Raw genomic sequence first — 24,955 nt, forward strand, 5'->3', positions numbered from 1 at the left:
ATCCTTTCCATGCCCCACCACCACAGCTAGTCCCTCCCAATTTCATCTCTTCTTTTTTATGTACTATTTTTATTATTATAAAATCTATTTATTGCTTCATCCTTCTCACTAATCGGAAACTACTAATGACTTGTCATATTTTGTATCTTTTTAATAAATGTTCTAAATAAAATACAATACTGGCCACAATAATGTTAGGAAAACTGTATCAATCAAAGATTGTGATGTTCTATGCTTTTGTGTATAGTAAAAATGATTTATATATTGCATTAGTATTCAAACATAATTTTCTGTTGTGTTAATTTTCAGAAGTTTTGTTTTTTATATGTTCTGAATGCTGGGACTAGATCCTGGGGCTTTTGGCATGCTGGCAAGTGCTCTACCACTGAGGATTGCTCTAGGCATTGTTACTCCTAAATCATAATGTAGGCCTTTGTAATAATAAAAGAAGAATTAGTCTCTTGAGTGCTAGTTTCTTGACAGTTGAAGAGGAGAGAGCAAAGGTTATATGAAGTGAATTAGAAAAATGAGAGTAATATGTGTCTCTGCTTTTTTATGTTTTTCTCCTCCACCTACTATAAATAACGCTAAGATGTGGTAGCAGCAATTGCTTAATAGTAATATCCAGTTCTCATAAGAAAGATCTCATTTTAACATTATGTATAAATAATTGGTCTAGGCATTTGATAATTTATATTACTTATATAATCAAAAGCTATATAGAATATAAAACATTACTTACAATAGAGAACTAAAATGATACAAGTACCTGTAAATTATCAGGCTGTTTATAACTAATTATAAACTAGTATTTTAGTTTTATTGAAAAAAGTAATAAGATACATTTTTCATACGATATTATTTCCAAAACATAGTAATTTTTCTAGTCTCCATGGTTATTCAAAAACCTACAAAGTATATGGAATTAGGAATTATTTGCAAACTAATAAGATTTGAAATAATTACAATCTAGTGCACTTGGATTCCAGTTTAGCCTTCTTTCCAGTAAAATCTGCATTCATATTGAAATTTATTCCTTCTTAGTTTAGGAAAAATACATTGACAGTATGAATAGTCCATTAGTTTTCTGTTGCTACTACAAAAACACCTTAAAAGAAGAAAAGATGTATTTTGTCTCACACTTTCAGAGACTTTCAGAGGTTTTTGTCTGCTCTCTGTTCTTGGATCTTTTAAGCCCTGTGATAGGAAACTTGTGGCAAAGGAAGCCTGCCCACCTTATGGAAGTCAAAAAATAAATATAGATAGATAATAGATAGATAGATGATAGATAGATAGATAGATAGATAGATAGATACATACATACATACATACATACATACATACATACATACATAGATGATAAGGAGGAGACAGAGAGAAAGCTTGAAGGAGAAAGGGAGATTGACTGACTGGTTGAGGTCTCAAAATTGACCTCTAGTAAACATTCCAAGTAATTACAATTGGACCTAATATCCTAAAGTTTGTCACTTGCCAGTAGAGTTACCATCTTGGTGATAAGATTATTCACATGACCCTTTCATGAATATTGCAGATTCAAACCAAAATAATCAGTTATAAATGGTTGATTCTCATAATAATGGCTATGCCATTGTTCTTGGGTTTTTGTTGTTATGCTATCTCTAAAAGTATGCATTTCAGTGTGTTCAGTTGCTCAATCACTTATCATACGAGCCAGATTCTTGACATCAGCAAATGTCTATAGCACCATGTTTTAAAAGTTGTAGAAAAGAACAAAATGATAAATTGAAGAGTAGATATGTGTACATTACTGATGTGTTTACATGATGTAACCACCTCCTCATTTATATCTGAAAATCACAAAGTTCACGGCACTATGCTTTTGGTGAGGGGAAGGCTTTTGTGAGATACTGTGAGTGTTCTATTTGATTTGCCATTTGCCTCTGCTCTTACAGGAATGGAATACTTCAGAAGAACAATCTGTACTGTTCTTTTCAAAATGAGGTTGAACTTTTGTCCCCTTTGGAGTTTTTCTCCACTTTGTGAAAATGTTGAACCTTCAGCACTCAAACACTTGTGATCAGAGTAAGCCTACACAGAATGAAAACAATGTGTTTTTAAAGTTCTTCCCTTAGGGTGGTAAGAATGGTCACAAAGTGCCAATCTTTCCCCACTGATTCTCTCTCAGCAGACTTTTGCTGGGCTGTTCCTTTTGCTGGGCCTTGTGGCTTGTGCTTAAGCTCCCATGACCCAGCTCCTGAAAATTGAACACTGTTTCTCCCTTACAAATTGAGAAAGAGCTGAAATGGTGTTGAAAGAGGACTAATCATTCCACTTTAGGACATATGGAAGACTTTTTTGTTTCAGTGACTGGCTAGTTGCTGCATGTTTTTGTGTCCCCTTCCTTTTAAATGTGTGTGTGTGTGTGTGTGTGTGTGTGTGTGTTGGATGTGCATGTACATGTGGAGGCTAGAAGTTGATGTCCTGTGTCTTTCTCTACCATTCTCTCCCTTGATTTTGAGACAGAATCTTTATTTTTATGAACATGGGGTACATGCTTTGAAAGCCTGCCTGGTCAGCAAACTGGAGATCCACCTGATCCACTTCCCTGGCACTGAGGTTATAGAAAAATGGGTTTTGTTGTTTGTTTCCTCCCTCTGTTCTCTCCTATTCTCCATGTCATGGCTGGTCCCTTTGTTGCCATCTGCCACTCTTACTCCTTTACACTCCTGTTTTCCCTGCCCTCACCTTTTAGATCTCTTCCTCACCTGTCATGTTGTTGGCAGAGGCTGCTTGTTTGTTTCCCAGCTACCCAAACCAAAAATAATCTCACAGAAACTATATAAACTGTAATATTGTTTGACTTAAGCTTAAGCATATTTCTAGCTAGCTCTTACATCTTAAATTAACCAATTTCTATTATTTTATATTTTACCAGGGGGGTCGTGGTTTACTGGTAAGGTTCCCGGGTATCTTTCTCCTTTGGTGGCTACATGGCATCTCCCTGACTCCGCCTTCTTTCCTCCTCTATTTGCTTGGAATTCCCACCTTACTCTATTCTGCCCTGCCGTAGGCCAAAGCAACTTTATTCACTAACCAATAAAAGCAACACATATACAGAAAGACTTCCCACACCATCATGATCAACTTCTCAAAGAAATAAATGTAACTATAATAATTATTTCAAAAATTGTTCAATAACTTTTGCCATCTGATACTCAAATTAAAATTTCTTTGAGATTTCATTTCATCTCAGTCACAATGGTTTTTGTCAAGAAAACAAGTTCTGGTGATAATGACAAAAACCAAGAAACTACATAAACTACTGATGGCAATGTGAACTAGGCAGGCATTATTGAATTTGGTAAAAAGAATCCTCAAAAAACTAAAGATAAGGCTATCATCTTACCCAACTATACCACTTATGGGCATATACAGAAAGACTCCTAAGTCAGCTAATTACAGGAATACTTGCATATCCATATTTAGTATGCTATATGAAAACTAGTTTTAATTACACTTATTTATGTGTATGTCCTTATGTACATATGTGCTATTGTGTGCATGTGAGGGTCATAAGACAATTTGCATGAGTCAGTTCTCTTCTACATTGTGGGTCCCAGAGATCAAACTAAGATCTTCAGACTTGGCAACAAGCACCTTTTGTCCACTGAACCACCTGAGGAAGACTATATTTAGCATTCAGTTACCTTCTCTATGTATTTTCTGTTCACTCAAAATACTCATGTACTTTAAAAAAGTATCTTATTTTATATATATATGAGAAGGTCATTTGTCAGTCTGTTGTTTCATTGGTTAATCAATAAAGAAAACTGCTTGGCCTGATAGGTCAGAAAATTAGGTAGGTGGAGTAGACAGAACAGAATGCTGGGAAGAAGGGAAGTGAGCCAGATGCCATTCCGCTCCTCTTTGGGGCAGATGCGATGAAGCTCCAGCCCAAGATGGACGCAGGTCAGACATTCTGAATCTTTCCCGGTAAGACACCACCTTGTGGTGCTACACAGATTACTAAATATGGGTTAAACAAGATATGAGAGTTAGCCAAGAAGAGGCTAGATATAATGGGCCAGGCAGTGTTTAAATGAATACAGTTTGTGTGTTGTTATTTCGGGGCATAAGCTAGCCAGGCGGCCAGGAGCCATGCTGCAGGAACGCAGCCCACAGCTCCTTCAACACATATATTTGTGTATTAAATAGTTTCTGGCTATATCTAATATCAGTTCATGTTAAGTCCTTGCTCGAGGGAAGGTAGAGATTCAGCTAGTAGAACTATTAGAAATCATCTATTAAACTAGCCTCAGTTTAGCTCTCCCAAAGTATTACAAGGCAGTAAGGTATCTTGGTCTTCAGAATGTAACCTGTGGCTAGGATAAAGCACCTAGGTTAAAGTCCAAACTCTGTTCCTTTTTTATCTCTGTCAGCTTAGGCACTGTTTTCATTTTGTGTTTCACTTTTCTCCATTATAAACAGTCAATGAGGTAATGCCTTTAGAACACTTTGACCAGTGTATAGTATATACACGAAGGCATCCATCTATATTCAGATGGACACACTGGAAAAATGCAAACCAACTAGGTGCAGTGCACACATCTGTAATCCAAATACCCCAAAGTTGATGCAGGAGGGTTGAGAGGTTGTGCATATATGCATATATACATGCACACATTTAGACATGTACATATACATACATACACATATACAGACACACATATATGCGTGTGTGTGTGTGTGTGTGTGTGTGTGTGTGTGTGTGTAGTTTGAAGCCAGACTGGGCTACATGGTATGACACTGACTCAACTTCCCAAAATTAAACCAGTTTATATCATGCTATAAATCCTTAAAATGACTTTTTGCTGTGATGAGATTAGTGGAAAATATAAATGTGTATTAACAATAGTCTCATGGCAAGTAACCTAACATAAAACTGTATGTACAACTTTCCTCCAGCATACATACTTATAGTGTTAATTGCTTAATACATCAGTGCTCACTTCTCTGTATAGAATGTAGTGTGTAATAAACTCACTGCAAAACATAAGATAAAACATACTCCAATTACCTTTAGTAGAAAAAAATCCATGTGAAAGACCTGCATGTTGATGTTTTACACTTCCTAGCTTATTTTATGTTCTTGGCTTTATGAAATACTTTGTAGAGCAGAATTTGATTTGTCTTATATAGAAAGCATAAACAAACTCATTCAATTTTTTCAAAGACTCATTTTCTAATTTATCCTGATTGACAAGGAAGACACAATGCAGCTGGGGTAGATTTGTTTTGTTTTATTTTCCCTTACCAAATGGAGGACTCCATTTAATAGAGTACGCAGATTAGACTGCCCTGTGTGGCATGGGTACACCTCTCTGTGCTGAATATCAAGTTTTCACATTGTAAAAAGTGCCACCCCATTACAAGGACACCAGTCTTGGTGTAAGTCTTCTTCCAAACCTTTAAATTGACTTCAAGAGTAAAGTTGATGGATTTTAAACATAGCTAATTAATTCTCTCTGTTCTTTGCTTTGTTTAAGTTTTCTCCTTGTTTGGGATTTGGATATAGGCATCTTTTGGCAACAATCATATTTCAACTTTTTCTCTGTAAAGGCATGAGACATTTATAATTGAAGGGTTGATTTATTTTAAAATAGAAAACCTCCCTTAATCTCTTTATTAAACTAACCCATATTGTAGTTACATTGTTTGTAGATAGCCTTGTTTAGGTCTTTGACTAGGAACAGTTTCATCGTTGTCAAATATTAACAGTTCACCAAAAACAGCAGGTGAGTTAATAAGAGTGATGTGCTTACTGAACCAGAGTTGGAGAAGATTGTTTTAAAACGCACTATAAAAAGTTATGGCAGCAGTACCATTTAGAACTTTTTGTCAATTCAGTTTATATCTCTGAGACACAGATCTCTGAATTCGGTTGAAATTGAGGAAAGTTGGTGGATGTTAAGGCAACAAAATCATTTTCTTGTTTTCATGTCTACAGAACAAAAGAAGGAATTGACGTAACTTTTAGATGAATTTCAGATACATTTTGATGAAAATACCACTTTATTTAAATATACCACAGTTGGGATTTGGAGTTTTATTTTGGAATCTGTATGATACTCTCAACTACCTTGACTCTAGATCTTACAGTTTTAAATAAATATTAAATAATGGACTTAGAATAAATATGCATAAATATATATGAAATGACTAACAAAATGTGCCTTGGTGCATGCTGCCAAGCATTTTAGAGGTGGTCTGTGTCACCAGATAAAATTTCCTGCTTAGAAATTGCATTTTTCTTTATTAGTTGGGAGTATAATAGGAGTGTGTAGAGAATAATAATTTTAATGTGACTGTATTTCTCTCCTTTTGAATTTTATAACATGATCTCACACTTACAAACTTAGCAACAACCTGTAAACATTTTGAAACTATGCTCTTAAAATTCATTTTCTAAAGGAATATTCATTTTTAGCACAATAACAACTGATTTTTATCTTGATGACCCTAATTTTAAAATGTAATATTAAGTCTGTAATTGTATATACCCGTTATACAACATTTGTGTGGATTGATAGGTACCTGTGTTTTGAGACATAATTAGTAATTTATTAGCAATACACCAAGTCTTGCAAAAGAAACCCGTTTAAGTCTGAACAATAATCAGCATTTTTCTCATCTTATGTTCTATTTCCATATTTGGAAGATATTTATCTAAATTAAATCCTTGTATGAAAACTATTTTACATAGAGTCAAGAAATTTAATTTTGCTAAATGGAAACCCCAAAGTTTAAGCATAGCATATAACTAAGCCCCATAGGAATGGAGAGAATTGCCAAATACCTTCCTACTTCCTGAGTTTTAGTACAGTTAAAACTCACTTGAGACCCTTAAGTCATGGAAAACCTGGAGTAACTGGCATGGTTCCAGGGGAGAGAAGTCCCAACATAGGAAAGCCAGTTAGACAGAGGTGACTTGAAGTTCTTATTTGAAAAGTTGCCTGAGGAAGCCTTAAAACAAAAGAAAGACACAGCAAGCATGGCAAAATTCCTGATGAAGCTAACAGCTTCTGAGAAGCCTTGGGAAGATGATACTGGGATGTTATTTTGTAGCAATTATAGTAAAACTTGTCCATGCTGTTAGCTTTGAGGAGATCGAGTCTAGGCAAAGAACAAACAACATCAAAAAAAAAAGAAAGAAAGAAAAAAGGAAAGAAAAAACATTGCAATGGAAAAGCTCTTTTTCAATTTAGGAGAGAAATGAAAATGAAAACAAAACCAAAAACAGCAACCAGAAAACAACATTGCCCTATGCAGTGTCATGAGTTCTAGTCTGAGCTTCAGTTTCTTTATCTGTAGCATTAGAAAGATGAATTTGATGGGATTTTCAGGAGACACTCTATAGAGAGATGGCATTGGGCATTTGATGTAATGTGGTAGATTTTAATAATTAAAAATATTCTAAAATACTGAGTGAACAAGAGTGAGCAGATTTCTTTACTGCAGGCCATATGGGACCCTTGTATATTTTCATTCTCTGAGAGAGGAATACATGATGCCATTTCTTCCAACTATTTCATCAGGACTCATTGCACCTCGTGCCTAGTCTGGAGTAAACATTCTGGCAAATGCTGGACTAAAAGATTTCCAGGGGTCTTTCCAGTTTTATCAGCTAATGTTTCTGTTATATGTCCATTAATGTATAAAGTTCCCCAGCATTGTATAATTTCTTTCATTTAGAATTTACTAATTCTGATGTTTTATAATTCCACTCTAAGAGTCTATATTACTAATGAATAAAAATAAATTTGGGACTGTGACTGTCAATTTATTACTAAATTGATTGCCACTTCTGTGATATATATTTATATTCAGTAATGAGAACCTCTTACAGCCATTATCTGGAACATATTATTTTGTTCATTAGAATTAGCATGGCCTTGACTTTTCCTTTGTTTTAATAGGAGTAATCAAGCGTTGACTGAAACAGCTACTTGAGTTTTGTGTTTGAAGTATGCAATTACATAAATTTCATGTGACACTAATCACTCATTCTCCTGGACATTAATAGATGACTCACTTCTGCTTGAATCTGAGTATTCAACAGACAAAAGAAAAAGCCAGCCTCTCTGTTTCATTTCTTCCGAGCCCACAAACAAAAAAGAAAGCCTTAAAAATATAAAAGCCTCGTTTTCATGCAGAATTGTGTGTGCTCGGAAAATCTGCTGTATAAATTTGAAGTCAGGTTGGGAGTATAGCTCAAAAGTAGCGCGCTCTGCTGGAGGCCCAGATTCCATCCCCAGCTCCACAAAATAGTCACTTACATGTGCCTCCTCGTCTTAACCTGAAGAGGGAGCTCCAATAGGCATTATAGTCACTTATCTACAAATAAGTAAGTGCACAGTTTTGCCTCCGTGGCTTGGAAGGTGGAGTTGCTGACAGAGTAAGTGATTGGTGTGAAGCTTGTGATGGGAGGAGCTATGTAGTGAACAAATTGCCTCCTCCCACAGGCAACTTCCTTCAGTTTCTTGCAGCTGGACAGGTAAGCTGGAGCTTAGCATTCCTTCTGGGTGACTGGTGTACTGATCCTGGGCCGATGGGTCCCGTAAGAGGGAGCAACTCCGGGCCTTTTGGTAAAGTGAGTAAAAGGGATTTGGGAGGGAGGGTTTGACTTTATTTAATTCGTTCACAGCGTAGAGAGAATGTGGAGAAAGTTACCAGATAAAATATTAAATGGAGCATACTTAAACTTAGATCGCTTATCTAAAAGTCAAACTAAATTAGGAGTCTTGTATTTTTATTTGATAAATTTAACGTCTCTAGGTAGGATTCCAAGCAAAAGCCTTAGCGGGATAGAAAGGGTACAAGCAGCTGGTGTTCTTTTTGTCCTGGCTTCCTAATTGCTGAACGGGGTAGATGCTGAACGGGGTGTCTGGACAAAGAAATAAAGGAGCTGGAGTGCAGTAGATTCGGCTGCTGGGCAGAGACAGACACCCTTTATATTGTTTCATAACAAAGTCTATGTAGTAAGTCGCTGTTGGATTGCATGGATGTGTTTTTTGCGGATAATACACGAAGTTTTCTTTATTTAATGGCATTTTATGTTAGCTGTAGCCAGATGCTGAAAGCCAGCGTCTTCGAATGCTTATCATCAGAAGTGCCTTCTGAAGCTGATAATAACTTGGCACCAATGTGTTTATCTTAAGAGTTTAGTTTGATTCTGGCTATTTTTAAATGGAAATGATTCATTCACAAGGAGTTTGTTGCTCCAGTTAAAAATTTTATTAAAATGATTGAAGGTATTTGGTTAAAGCAGGGGTAAAAAACTATATGCGGCGTGGGAGGAGGTGGCGCAGAAGTAGATTTGGGATATTGGTGAGGTCAGCTTGCTTTGCCTGTGGACGACAAGTAGATTTTTTTTACTGCTATTTACTCTTTGAAATTTTTCAAAGAAAAAATTCAAGCCCGTGATTATTCAAAAGTAAATATTTAATGTGAACTAAGGTGAAGTTGAGCGAAATGTATTTCTTTAAAGTTAGTATTTACAGTAGAAAGCCACAAGAAGGTTCTCCGTGCTGTGATTCTCCTAAAGCCGTGTCTTCCACCTTTGTCTAAGAAGCTTAGGGAATTTGACCTACAGCACGTTCTGAGAAATTCTGGATAGGGGTGGGGCAGGCAGAGAAGCACTTTGCTGTAAACTGACCCTAGAAATACAGAGCTCCCCTTGAACAGGACCAGGTGCTGATTAGATACAGATCAATGGCTGAATTTTTGTTGTTGTTGTTGTTTTTGTTTATCCAATGTGGTGGGGCTATATTCTGGGGGATCTTAAGACTCCTGGGATTAAAATTAGGGGTGATGTCTGTGTGCCTCATGGATTCACGTCACTTCCGGTTCACTTATACCAAATTACTAGGGTGTTTCAACCATGATGATCATATATTCCTCGGGGTTCATAATCATGGCAGAAAACTTATAGACTAGCTGTTTTCTAAACCTAAATGAAATATTAGTTTATTTTAGAAAATTCAGCTAGGAGTCTCATGTTGATTATTCTCTTTCTTGGAGAAAGAAGGATCTCATGAAAGGCAATAGAAAAGAGAGCAAGGAGAAGTTTTAAATGTGGTGCTCTATAAAATGGTTAGGCCAAAGTTTAGAAAACTTGTGTGGCCACTATTCACCAGGCGCAGATACATCCCTGGGGGAATTCAAAGACGAGGAAGATAGAGTTCTTTCCAGAGACAGACTAAAAGTCTAGTCAAGGAGATAGGCATGCAAACAATTTATTGATGTATTTAGTGATAAGTGCTTGGGCAATGCTGAGTATACAGTTGGAGGCACAAAAGCGGGAGAGATAAGGGAGCCTTGGGGGTGGGGAGAAGGCTTCAGGGACAATCCTCCAGACAGAGTCACTCGAACAGACTCCATTTTGGGCAGTGAGAATGTGGAAGTTTGACTTGTGCTTACTAAGCTACTTGTGAATGAGGACAAATCCCTTCACCCATTCGGCCTTCATTTTCTTTCTCTGCCAGATAGGGGTACACAGGATGTTCCTTCAAGTCTGGTTCAACCCTAAAATGTTTCAATTCTCAGAATCAAATTATCTTAGTGAGCTCTCCTAGAACAACAGACAATGGTTGAGCTTAATCCTCCCTTCGTTCTTTGGAGGTCACAGCTACAAAGCAAGAAAATTCTACTCTCTTCCCAGAGTCTTGCCTATTCAGATTTGATAGCTGGCTGCATGGAAGCCATGATTGCCCTGAGAAATGTACCTTTGAGTTGTTTCAAGAAAGAGGATTCCAATTATATGAAGAAGGGGATGTTGACTGTAATTCAGAGAAGCACTTAGCTGGCCCATTCCTTGGTGGTTTGTGTTCAGCCTCATTTTTCCCTTCAACATATTTTTTAAAAATGGTTTGTTAAAACTTCTCTTTCCAGTTTCCTTACCAGCACTTCAATTGTATAATAAAGGTGGTATGCAGCCCGTCAAGGATACTCTTAGTAGGATACATCAATACTGACTGGTGATAAACTATTGGGAAGGGAAAATTGCGCAGATTCTCCCTATTATCTGAAAACCAGAACTCCAAGAGAAACAAAGTGGGGATTTGTTAATTGCTGATCGTTGGCTAACACTCAGCTTGGGTTGATGTTGACTCTCCTTTTGTTTTTTTTCAGATATTTCCTAGATTTCAGTAGGTCTGTGATGGTTGCAGAAAGCTGACATCCTAGTGCCTGGGAAATGCAAATTCTATATTCACTCCTACATCCTCTGAGAAGCCATATCTGTGTGTGAGCACACAGATGTTATTGTGAGACATCATAGATCATGACTTTTTCCTTCTTTTACTACATGATTGTTAAAACAGAATAACTATTTTTCTTCTTGAACAAATCATATATGTGATGTGTTTGACATTTACTTTTAGCTGCTGTGTTTGGCAGACCAATAAGATTATGTCTTTGAAAAGGTAATTCAGGTATAATCGTATTTGAGAGGTTATTTTCATCCCTACCCCCACAAATCCAAATGTATATGAAGAAGGAAGTTATTCTGTAAACAGCTTTCTTGTTAAAGATGCACTAACTGACAGAGGGTAGTTTTCAGCTTCCTGGGGTCCTTTTCTTATTTTGATAGAAGACAGGACATTCTCATGAACATAAAAAGTACTTTTCATAGGTTTTTTTTCTACCAACTGCATAGTATTCTTTTAGCTGACAGACTCTCTCATAACTCCCAGACTTAGGTAGGATTTGAATCATTACAATGCTACTTTTCTTTCTCGGTTAAAGGCTTTCTATTCACATGTGAAAAGCCTGAAGGTAGGGAAAAGGCAATAGATTGAATTTGGGAGGTTTTACAATGCTCCACAAGTTCCTCCTTTGTCTGCTATCAACTTCTTGATGTGGATGTGGTTCACAGATGTCATCAGCCATCCCCTCTTCCTGCTGCTTTTGCTTGCACTTTCTAAGGCAGTAGGTGGGGGAAGAGGTAGCTGGAAGATTCATCAGTGTGGGAGCACTTATTTCAGCAGAGAACTACTTCTTGAATCATTGTGCTAGTTGCTTAACTTAATAACATAATGACAACCAGGGGAGAATAACATGTTTTTAAGGTGAAAAGAAAGTGGGAAAAGAGGGAAATTGAGGCAAGCATAAATGAGCTCACTCTCTAACTCCTTTATTTAAAATAAGTCACTGTGTATGGCTAAGGGGTGGGGAAGATCGACTTAAATGTCTTGGCCATCCTTAGCTGCTGTTTTTAGGATAAAATCTCTTAGGCCAAAGAATGTTTTCTCCTAATGTTTATGACTTCAGGACATGGTCTAATACTTACCAATACATGGCAACTCTGACTCTCTGGGTCTAGAGAAGAATACAGAGGGCTTGGGCCACCATGACTTGGCTGTGGAATTTGAGGGTTATTTTTCAAAGTCACGATTGGTACTGGGTTATTATGGATCAATTGTGAAAGCTTGTCACATGGCCCACTCATACTTAGTAGTCCCAGGAACATCATGGGAGGAACCTTTGTAATCTGTAGTCATTGTTTTCCAAAGGACTGCAACAGTCTTTTGAGACAGTCCCCATCCACATCCTATCCTGTAGATACATGATTTACCAAAGCCATTTTATTGCTAAGAATGAAAAACAAGGGTTACCAAATGTCATAATCTACATTTATATCTCCCATCATGTCAATTACAATATTTAAATCTGTAACTTAATTTGGGATTCTTGAAAAAACAACGAACCTTATCTAAAGGTTTATTGTCACCAAATGATCTGCATATGAATATATTACCCTGAATCCTGAAGTAGGTTTTGAAAACTCTATGAGGGGCTTGGTTTCCTTTCTACCAGTATATTCCACAGATTAGATAGATATTATAGATAAGATAGATATTAAATTACATGGTCTCATGTATTGTTTTGTTAGAAAAATGTAGATTTTGTATTTCATAAGATTTTTTTTAACATAAGTAGCAGTCCCTGGTAAGGTAGTATTCCTGTGCATTTGCATTGTTACAGAATTAAATTATGGATTCTGTCATTCAAAAAAGAATGCTTTATAAATCAAGTAAAATCTCCTAAGACGAATAAGTTTTTGTTTTCTTTTTTTTTATTTCATGCTACATCATATCCCATGCTTTGGTTTTATAGCCCAACTTGATGTAACTTTTACACCCTATTTTTCTATTTCTGTGTACTGTTTTTTTTTTTTGCTTTGTAAAAAAATCTCATTAGTTTCTGGGGGGAAAGCTTAAGGAAAGTTACTATTTGGAATGGACATTAATATAAAATCATAAAGGCATGATCAATTTTTTTTCTTTCTGGGTTGGCAGAAAATGTGCCAGATACAGTGTACTTCCTTCCTTCCTTTGTTCTTTCTTTCTTTCATTACAGGAAGATTCTGCAACTTTTAGCAAATGCTAAAATCCCAACTAGTCCCCTTTCTTTCCCTTTAAAAGGCATTCTATTGTTTGAAATTCTGAATATAAAAGATGTTGTTTTTTTTTTCTCTTTTGCAGAGGGGTTACAAATCATACTCCATAGTTACATAATACTAATTGTCTTAAGCTATCTAGGCTTTGCAACCCAAGACAATCCTGCTCAGCAGCTGCCTGATTTTTTTTTACCTCACTGCTGCTATGTAACTGCCCCAAACCATAGGAATTGATGCAATGTCCCCGAATGGGAGTGTGCAGCAAGATGAGAGATAGGCAAAGGTCGGGAGTAAGGTATTTCCACCTGGTTAGAGGGCAAGAGCCCCAAATGCAGCTGCAGCTGCTCATGAAAAGGACTGAAATTCAGGAGAGAGGTCAGAGATAAATTGAGATTTAAGATCTGGACAATTACAGGGCTGCCTGCAACTTGAAACAATTCCATTTCTTTGGGAAAATGAGATGGGAGAAGAGAAAAGGATTTAGCTTTGGGGAAATCTTTGCTGCTGGGATCTGGAAAGAGTAGCAGGAAGGCTGAAGTAGAAGTATAAACCACCATGCCATGAAGGAAGTCACCAAGTGCTATGCATCTTCTAGGCTTTGGAATTTTGAGCCAGATAGCCTTAGTTATGTTGCTGGAGAGTGACGGGTCTAAGTACTGTAATCCCTGTGACTGTCATAGCCTTTAAAAGAGGTACAGTAGATGTGAAACGATGTTTATGGTTTTTGGGGGGAAAGACCCCTGAGATTGTGATTTTCAGTGTAGGTGAAAATTTCCTTACAGTCCGCATATGTGTGGAAGTTGTAGAGCTTTTCCTAAGTTACTTGTATGAACTTAGGCAAATCATCTTAATAACATTTCCAACTCTTAGTATGTATAATTTCTTCATTTTCCAATATTTAGCAATAAAATGTAAAGATATATTTGAAGTCAGGGTATTATTAGATTTTATAAGTTAATTTAATTTGGTTAAAAACAAGTTTACCAGTGGAAGAAACAAAAGGAAAAATGATAGAAAGCAATAAATTTACTTCCAATTTTTCACATTAGGTTTTAGGTTATACTCTAGCATAAATATGTTCAATACCATTCAAATATATATATATATATGAATTAATGAGGACTCTTCAAGAAAGAGCAGCTACAGTGCATTCAAGTTTGTATTATATGTAGCTCGGTAAACATTTTGAAATACACCATGTTTCTCAGTGAAATTGTAGAAATGTCTTCATAGAAAGATACTGAAATATGAGTAAGTAAATGCATATACCAATTAGGTATCCCAAATAAGTAAAATGCATAGGATGTATTGAACAACAACTCTTGGTGAACTAATTCATTTTTCTCCTGGGAATTCAAGTGGTCTAGCAACTTGCATTCTTCAGTCCAAAAGGAAAAGGTTCCTTTTTTTCCTCCCTTCGTCTTCCTCCTCAGATAACTTCATGCACTGTAAAGAATCAACATCTGTGGGAAAAATGTTTTCCTTGCAGTTGCGCTTATCTTAAAAGACATATGGCGGATTTAGTAATCCAAACAGGGCAGTTGTTAGTTGCTTCATGTAAAGGTCATAGTTAAATACAGTGATAGGTCGTATTAAGACATTGTAATAAACAACTTGTCGAGTGACACTTTGCTACCGCATAATCGGCAGCTGAGTCAGCATTTAAGTGACATCAAAGGCGTGTGGGGATTTTGCATTTGCTTTTTTGAAATGGGCCCCACTCTGTAGCCTAAGTTAGCCTCAAATTCATGGCTGTCCTGCTGCCCCTGTCTTCACAATGCTGGGATTGAAGACATAAACCACTATGAATGGTTCAATGGAATTCAGATACTAGCCTCTCTTGAAAGTGCTTAGTCTATGAATAAAAAATTGAATCCAAGATATACTTTAGCTTCAAGTATCTCAATGACCTAAGGACATTGCTACTAGAACCTGAAGAGCAATGTGACACCAGATATACAGATTTATTCTCAGATTATCAAAACTTCATTGGATTCAAGGATATTTTTTATATCATAAGGCTTTGAGGAAATAAAAAGCTTTGGAGCCTAGAATGTCCGAGGCACTAAAGTCCAGAATTTATATACTTGTGCCTAATACTTAAATATCCTCCCTGAATTTTCTTAATTAGTTTTACATATGGATCCAGATCCCAAGTCTTAAACAAAAGATTTTATATCTCTTACTGAAAGATTTTTATTTAACTTTTTAATTTCTACTTACATTTTATGACATACCTTTCCTAATACTTTATGTTCTAAATATGATATGACGCATATCAAAGTAAAGCAAAACAGAGCAACTAAGAGAGTTATGGAATCAGACCAACTAAATTTTCATTCCAGTTCATTTTTTAGCAGCTATGTATGTGTCCTCCATAGGCAAGTCATTTCATTTCTCCTAGTCTCAGTTTCTTTTGCTGCGAGATGAAGATTTAAGAGTATCAGTTTTGCAGGACAGGAAGGAAAAAGGAAATGAGTGACTTCGTGGATAGTGCTTGTGGCTGTGGCTTCTCAGAGTTCTTTAGTCATGTCAGAATTTCAGAAATACTAACAAAAATTTGTCTAAATTTTTTCTATAAGGGTCGGTGCACTCGAGACAACTGCAAGTACCTACACCCTCCACCCCATTTAAAGTCGCAGCTGGAAATTAATGGGAGAAACAATCTGATTCAACAGAGGACTGTCGCAGCCATGTTCGCCCAGCAGATGCAGCTTATGCTCCAGAATGCTCAGATGTCATCTCTCGTAAGTTGCGGCAGAGTCTTTGCAAACTGCCAGTATATGTGGGGGTTTCTGGTTGCTGTATGACTGTTTTCTAATGCTGGGTGCTGCTGCTCACCAGCTCCATATCTATTGGCAAAGCACGTATGCTTACATTGGAATAGCTCTGCAGGGCCTCTGGGAAGTTAAGTACTACAAGATTTATGGCAATGCTTGTGTGCTAATTGCCAGTTCAGAGCTGTTCATATGAAGGAAGCAATCGGGTGTGTTGGATTAAAAACTTGGTTGCATTTATAGAGGGTTTGAGTTTCTAAAAGTAGATTTAAAGAAAGGGGGAATTGTAAAATGAGGAAATATTACACTGAAACATTTGACTTGTGGGACATTAATTCAAACAAATTTCTTTTATTTGGTAACTTTGTTATTTGTGGCTTTGTTGTTAATTGTGAGGTGAAGTTTCACTATGGTTCAAACATAGGATCCTCCTGCCTCAGTCTCTCAAACACTAGGATTTATAAAGATGTGCCACAATGCTTAGTTTTGTGATTACTTTTAAATAAATTCTCTTTTAAAATAATTTTAGATTTAGAAAAATTTCAAAAGCATAACAGGGAACTCCCATTTTATTTCTTACCCAGGCTTATTTCTTTCTTATTTTTTGTGAGGTGCTAGAGATTGAAGTCAGTGATTTGAACATGGTAGGCAGCAGCTCTACTACTGAGCTGTACATTGAACCTTACACTTTGATTTTCAACAGTGAAGGTAATGAAATCTAAGGCCTTGTGCATGCTATACAAGCACAATACTACTGGACTGTATTCTCCTCATATATGGTTAATATCTTATGTTGCCATTATAGATGTATCAGAACCAAGAAGCTGGTATCCAAAGAGTATTATATAAACTCAAAGTTTTATTCGGATTTCATTAGGTTTTCCATTAATGTGCTCTTTCTATTTCAGTGTTCAATCTAGTAGGTAACATGGTGCATTGATTTGAATTGTTGCCCTTCTGTCCTGTGGTTACTATTTCTCCATTGTTTCCTATTTTCTATGAGCTTGACATTCAAAAACATAATTAAACTCCATCTATTCATATTATGCTTTTGAAAATTAATCTTGCCCTGACACCTTAAAATATAAATTTGTGTTTTAGTCTGGCACTTCTCCGTGGAAATTGAAAACTGTCCCCTCTCTGTTATAGTTCTTCACATCTCCAGATTAACTCAGTGGTTTCTCATTCAAATTCTACCTATCTTGCTTCCTTTTAGCCATTAGCAAGACCAATTTGAAAGGACTGTGCTTCCTTTGTTACCCATCCATCAGTGACTGTCCCTGAAAGTTGAAAGTTGTCTGTAGTATTTAGATGCACTGAAAATATGGGAGTGGAACAACCTGGTCTCAGTAAAGCTTATCTCACTACAAAACAGATTTAGATGTCAAGGAGCAGAATGTTGATGTGGTCTTCTAGCTAGCATATCCGTTTACCTAAGTCCAACCACAGGAGGCTGTTGAGTACTTGATGCTTTTCCTTATGATACTCTTGTTTCGAGAATATCTAGACAGATTAAGGTAATCTTAATCACCATCAGTTTGCCAGATATGTTAGCCTTTTAACTCAGTGTGGATAATTATGTTCATCAATTATTCCTCATGTAACCAATGAGCTCTTTGGAGAGCACTTAACCTTCAGTCATACTTTACATGGTCAAAGTACTTGTTGAACTTTTCTGGGCTTCTATGTACTGAAGGATCACAATTCCTCCTTACTGAATATGTGTGTGGGAAGATACTGGGAATCACAGAAAAGTAGACATGTTTGTGAACCCCGAAAATGTGACTACATGGGAATAAACAAAAGAAATATTTTCTACTATTTTTCCACTTTATCATGGTACAAGTCCCAAAGTGTGTGAATTATATAAGTTTTACATAGAAGACCCCCAGGGAACAATTAGAATTTTCCTACCTCATAATATTTAATGGTAGCTGTTGTGATATAATAAGTTAATATAGATTAATTTCTGTAACTATTATGTGCATAAAAATCTAATACTGAGACGGTTGATATGCTCCTCATATGATTTAGGAAGTTACTTTTGTAGATCTCTCGTAATTGAGCTAATCTGTGTAATTTTAAGTGAAATTTACCACTCTAATTTGGAAAAAAAGAAGTCTTTAAAATGAATCCTGATCTCAATAATACAGAGATAATGTATGATTTTGTTTAATTTCTGTAGTACCTACTTTTCCTATGGACTGCTCTGTTATCTTTTTTAATAGCCCCCTTACTAATAATTTGATACTTGTCCTCAGAATAAATTTTACTTAAAATTCTCTGGACCTCTGTTTGTGTGATAGCAAAATTAATAACCATTTGCATCACTGGCTTGAACCGCAGGTCTTTCCACAAAGCGTACTTTGATTTGTTTCTAGGATACCAGGAGAGCGCATCTGCCTTTTGAAAATTGAATATAGCTTGCTTATTATAAGCTCCTAGATAAAGGGAATGTCACCCTACAAAGAATGAGAGCAAGAGGAGAGATTCTGTTCAGTGTAACTGCACAATGAATAAACACCACACTTTATCAATTTAAGTGGAATGGTTGATATAGCAGGCAAGTTTGTCTGCACTGACATTTGCTACTGTAAATATCTATCTTTGAAAGCGTTTTCTTCACTTTATTAAGTTTACCAGGTAGAGCAAACAATGTGGCTCCCTAGCATTTTCCAGTGCATTTAAAAAGCCATTGTTTTTGATTCTCATTCTCCAGTTGCATTATCAGGAGACAAAAGAACACTGTAGAAGAATAGAAAGAAGGTGGACACGCTAGAAAACTCTCAAATAAAGCAAAAATTTTAAAGATCTGGAGAATTTTAGTGATAAGAAAGGATTTTCACTACTAAAGATGATGATGCATGTATATCTATAAAGTAATTATGATACTGTAAGACCATACATAGATGGGGGTGGAGATAGGTGGAGGGAATGGAAGGAAGGGAGGGAGTGGGAACTGGGATTGGTGTGCAAAATGAAAAAAGATAGTTTGTTTTCTTTTTAAAAAATAAAATAGAATAAATTATATATTAAAAAATGTTTGTCACCGGGATGGCTGCCAGGAGATCATCTGTGAAAAACTAAGTTTCTAGCTTGCTTTTAAGGAATGCTCAATAATAATTTAAGTTATTCATGTACTCTTTTAAATATCCAATGGCTATTATTTACAGTAGTAATACAGTAAACCTCCTAGAAACACAGTTTGTAGTAATATATTTTACCATTATGACCTCATTCATATGGAGTCATCAAAAGCTATTCTCATAGAATTAGAGAATAGAATGTTAGTTACTAGGAAAGGTAGTGGAGAGAACAGATGAAGAGAGAGGTGAGTCAGTGGTTAGACTTTTACAGTTAGATGGAAAGTATGATGTTTATATGTTTTATATACATGAAGTGCACAATATGACAATTGAATAATTCATGACACAAGGTATATCTTTAAAATGGTTTTCATTCTACTGAAATTCTAAATTTAGTATAGATGCACATATAAAGGGGGAGAGTGTATATATGTGTGTGTTCATTTAGCACATTGTATCCAATAAATATGTCTAATTATGTGTAATTTAAAAATAGCCAGTTAAATAGCTTGATCTGTTACATCACAAAAACCATTTGATGAAACTCTTAATTTCTTAGCCTCTGGTGCTCTCTAGCTAATTAGAATTGGTACTACTGACTAGTAACCAATAAAAATATGCACATACATATAACATACATGTATGCACGTGGATGGGATAAGGTACCTTGTGCTTTTCAAACTGATTGATCTAACATGTCACATATTTCTCGAAAATGGGAGTATCTGTTTGCCTAAAATCTTCCCTAATTGAAAAACTGGTAGAGTCATTCAGTATACCACTACCTTTTAAACTACCTTTGTTTCTTTTGCTCTCTGATTTTTGAATTTGATAAATCAAAATCAAGCAGTGGCTTAGGAATCTTTCCTCATGCCCCTTAGTAAATATTTATTGGTCCATATACTCTGTACCAGGCATTAGACAGATGAGGAGTGGATCAAAAGCTAAATGTCTGTCTTTTAAGTGAGATATTGAATGAGTATTTCTGGTTTTTCCCAAGTGCTCCATATGTTTATCCCCTGGGCTATTCTTTTTCTACTATGGCATTATCTTTCTAATAACCATGCAAGATTATGTCATTGCTTCTATTGTTTTATTGATGGATTGCCTTTGTCCAAAATTTAGTAATAGGAACTCTTAGTACTCTTTTGTATATTGGTCTTGCATTGAAATTTTTATAAAACCTGTGGGCTCTTTGCTCATCTTAGCTCTTCCCATTCCTCAGGGGAGAAAAACTGTTTCATACTCGGTTAAAGCCAAGTAATAATTTTATTTTTAAAATATTTAAAAATATTTCAGGTATCATTTACATACAAAAAACTGTATACATTCAGTATACACAGTTTGGTGTCCCTGGGGGTGAACATATACCCGTGAAATCACTACAATTCATGCCACAAACTGTATCCTTGAACTAGCTTTCACTTTACTACTGGAATATTAAATTTAATTGAATGTCATTATCATATAGCAGTAACCAACAAGTGATTTTTTTTTTAATTCTTTCTTGCTCATTCATCAGAATAGTCAAAATTGCCTCACTTATAAGGTCTTAGGCTGTCTGCCTATAGAAATAATCATTTGCTCTTTTCCTATGCTGATCTGAGATTGGATACTCTATTGTAATTCCTAACCCTCTATTGTAGCTTCTCATTCCACCAAATAATGGTAGATCTGAACTGTGCTGTATGCCCTCCTTTGGGCACCTCTTTATCCCTTCTACTCAAAATAGTCGACCAATCATTTGCCTACCTGACTAATGTTCCTTTTTACCCAAAGACATCTATAATTATGAAGATCAGAAGTGCCATGTGGAGTTAAGGACAATTTTTTACTTCTGACCCTTGAACTTTTTTCCTTAGCTCTCTCAAGGGCTAGAGTGGTTTAGTATTAACAATTATGATTCGTATAGAAACACTACTATCAGCTTTCATTTGTTTATAAAGTTAACTCATAATTATTAAGGTACAATTTAACTAGTCTTGAAATTATATAGGCCTTCTGCAGCCTTCCTTTTGACTGCTTCTGTCCCCAGAGGACATCACTCAGTAGGTGACCAAGTAAAAATTCTGCTACACAGTTTACTCAGCTGTTCCCTTCATGAACAGTTAGTAGAATGTGATAGAAACTACAACCATGTACTCATTGTTCTTCAGAATTTTCTGACAGAAATAAGCCTGATGATGATTAAAAGGGTTTACTTCTTTTATACAACATAAATGTCTTCAAACGAACAGTAAAGGGGGGGGGTATTATGAGTGCTAGTAAAATTTAAGGGCTCTATTTTCTGGTATTAAAATTGAGTCAACAAATTGCTAACAAATGTTTACCCTTAAGTAAAAGAAAATGCTTAGTCTTTTACCTCTAAATAGAAGTTCAGAGAAGGAAGGCCACAACTATTCTGTGGGGTTCAGGCTGTGATATCATTTAAATCACTTAAAATCTTTTGTATCCATCAATAATTGTAACTGATGTTGGATATTACTGAAAACAAGTAGGTCTCTTTTGTTAGAAAGATAAAGCAATGGATTTGGTATAACATTTAATTTTCATTTCTTTATACTAACTTGATGAATAATTCATTTTAATTAAAAAGTTAGTGTACCAAAAGTATTTACAAACTAGACACATGTACTTTAGGAATTTTTGCTATTTTCTTAATTTCTAAATAGAAGTATACTTACCCACATATTTATGAGGCACACTATAATAATTTTACATATGCATAGAATGTGAAATGCTAATCAGTGTACTTAGCATTTTCATCTTCTCACTTATATGTTCCATGTGCTGGGAACCTTGGGACTATCGTAAATTTGTGTTAGACTTTAGTTCTCAAATCATTTTATGAGATAGACACTGTCTTCCAAGTTTATTGCTGCACTGTTCACAATAGCTAAGATATGAAATTCATCAAGACCATCAAAAGGTAACTGGTTAAGGAGAGAATTTTTTTATTAAATTGCTTTACTATTCAAAGGGGCTTCAGAGTACTTTAAGAAGAATATTTGCTGGGTAATTCAAATTTTACCTTGGTAGGGTTCCAACTATTGTCTCCCTATAGTTAATCACCGAGTAATATGTATAAACATGTGTGTGTGTTAAGAATTCTTGTGTTTGAGATGAATTAAATTTCCATAATTTTTTGTAATAAAGGTCTACAAAGCAGCGCGTTGAAATCAATGAATAGACATCAAAGTAAACATATAGTAATTTCCATGTTGCTAAATATTATTCTTTTAATATTTTTAAGCATTAAAATATATAAAATGCAGGTTGCTTTTTATACAAAAATAGGGGCAGGTCAGATTTGCCTGAGGGATCTTGATTTGTGGATCCTTATTCACCTGGGCTTGTCCAACCTATTGTCATCTACAAAGTTCATGCTTGAGAACTGTGCAATCCAATTGAAAATCACAAAACAATCTCATATCGTCTAATGTAACTTTTTGATTTTGTGCTGGGGCTCTCTCCAACTTCATGTGGTCTGTGGGCCATGAGTTGGACAAGACTATGAGGAGCCAGAAATCTGCGACAGTGGTGGATGTCCCTGGGCTCTTGAACTTCCTAAGATCCAGTCAACAAATTTTGTGAAAATATATGAGGTTTTTCTGTATACACTTCCTGCAGCTCTTAGCTGACTCTCAGAAAGTCCCAGAAGAAAAAGCTTAGGAGACATTTGTCAGAAGTCATTCTCCCAAATGTTAGGAGGCATTTCTTGAGTTCATGGGAGTTTCTAGGCTTTGTTGCTAGTGCCCAAGAAGTCTTAGAAAATTCTATGATAGGAAAAAAAACTGCTAGACTCTGAGGACAAATCAGTCCTGAGACAAACCAGTGATCTTGTCTCTTAAAGCTTGCTACCTGCTCCATTCTTAACACTTTGCCTGACTTTAGAAGTATGAAAAGTAGAAAAAGACAAGATTTCCTGAGTAAATTGGGAGCATGGGGACCTTAGGAGAGGGTTGAAAGGGAAGGGAGAGGCAGGGAAGGGAGCAGAGAAAAATGTAGAGCTCAATAAAAATCAATTAAAAAAAGAAAAGAAAAGAAAATTTACATCTCTGGCTGTGAAAGAAAACATCTCATATTTTCAAATATTTAATAAATGATTTTAGTTCAACTTTAAATATCAGAAGCAATTGAAATGTGTAGATTACTACAGGCTATACAGAGAAATCAGATTCCATTTAGTAAGAACCTTCTTTCTTAGTGCTGGGGGATGTGGTTGAGTGGTAATGTGTGCTTAGCATGAATAAGGCCATGAGTTCTAGCCCCAGCATACATACTCACAATCCACCCCTATCCTTTTTCTTTAAAAATAAACAATAACTCACAGATGGGTTCATGTTAGTTTAATTGCCATGAGGGGCTATGGTATACATAGAAGCAGGATTAAGTTGCTTAGCTTATTGCAACTGAATGCACACGATGTTGCATTCAAGTTATACGCTGCTTGACTTAACCTGTGGCTGTTAGTCAAAAGTAAGCCATTGAATGTTCAGGTTCATAAAATGGAGTAGTTAGCCTGGGGCAAGGGTAGTAGTGAGAAAATAGAAATGCTTATTTGAAATGAAATAAGCAGCTCGGAAGTTCCTGCCTCTGCTCCAGGGCTGCAATTGGAAGATCTTCCTTCTCAATAAAGTGTTATAGAATGAAATTTATACTCAAAGAGGAAATGGTCATAAAAGCTACAACACTAATTTTAAAATTTAATGACAACCCAGTATAGTTTGTGGTTAAATCTTTAAAAATAACTAAACATGTCCAGGAATCGTTTTACTTTTTCATATAGACTTATTATTGACAGATTTTTATACTGTTAAAAGAAATAGCTTACCCTAAGTAGATTAAAATAACCTTAAAGAGAAAGAAGGTAAACATAAAATTTTTCTTGAATAACAAAAAAAAAACATAGAGCAGCTAGAGCCATAAAAAGAAAGCCTTACTTAGGTAAACATTAGGGTTGGCTTTAATAGAATATGATTTTAAATTACTTGTTAGTTTTTTAATTTTTTTTTACTCTGAAAGTTTACCTACCCCTTAGCCTTTGTTTCTGTTCAATAAATATATCATAGTTGTAATTTTTCAGTTTTAAAAAAGTGAAATTAAAATGTATCTGGAATTGAGAGAGTGACTTCAACGAGAAAGTTCTATAAAAATCTGAGAGAAAACAAATAAGACTTCTGTGCATTTCAAATGTAGGGTTTTTTCTTTCAAAGATTTTTGCTGATTTTGACAAGAGTATGAACTACTGAATAAGTAAGATCTAACTTGTCAGGTCTAATTCCCAAAGATGGTGAGAACTTTGACAGGTTTCTGAGAATTGTTCCATCATAAGACTTAGTTGGGCTTGGCCAGCTCAAGGTGATTTGTCCTCAAACCTCTGAGTCCCTCCCTATCATATTTCTTGGCATCTAGTGTGGTCCCTTCATCTTAAAATGCTTCCCCCCTTACCCTAATGAGCCCAGTTCCTTTGAGCTGGATTCTTTCTGGTCTTCCTCAGAGAACCCGCAGCTTATATGGTGCATTTACATAAGATGGAATGCTAAAGTGGGGGCACTTCCTTAGCAGCCAGCTTGGCCTTCAGGGTTTCTTCAGGTGGCTGTGCCAGTGAACTTTCCAAGTAAGCATGGAAGGTGAGATGGAATATATAT

The 24,955-nt window shown here is 35.9% G+C and overlaps 1 protein-coding gene across 19 annotated transcripts in view; it reads left to right on the top strand.

Annotated features, from left to right (window-relative positions):
• Mbnl3 (muscleblind like splicing regulator 3) overlaps positions 1–24,955 on the top strand; it is a 96,502-nt gene that overhangs the window by 57,042 nt on the left and 14,505 nt on the right. For 15 of the 19 annotated variants that reach the window (XM_050121656.1, XM_050121638.1, XM_050121652.1 and 12 more), the window contains one exon: positions 16,024–16,188. In XM_050121656.1, the coding sequence (XP_049977613.1) occupies positions 16,135–16,188 (54 nt within the window). In that variant the 5' untranslated portion in view covers positions 16,024–16,134. Of the gene's footprint in view, positions 1–8,531; positions 8,633–11,172; positions 11,307–11,327; positions 11,466–16,023; positions 16,189–24,955 lie in introns of those variants that run through there. The other 4 variants (XM_050121646.1, XM_050121651.1, XM_050121654.1 and 1 more) reach the window with 4 other exon arrangements.

Source organism: Alexandromys fortis, unplaced genomic scaffold, assembly GCF_014885135.2.
Source record: "Alexandromys fortis isolate MF-2015 unplaced genomic scaffold, M_Fortis_MF-2015_v1.1 scaffold_194, whole genome shotgun sequence".
NCBI lineage: Eukaryota > Metazoa > Chordata > Mammalia > Rodentia > Cricetidae > Alexandromys > Alexandromys fortis.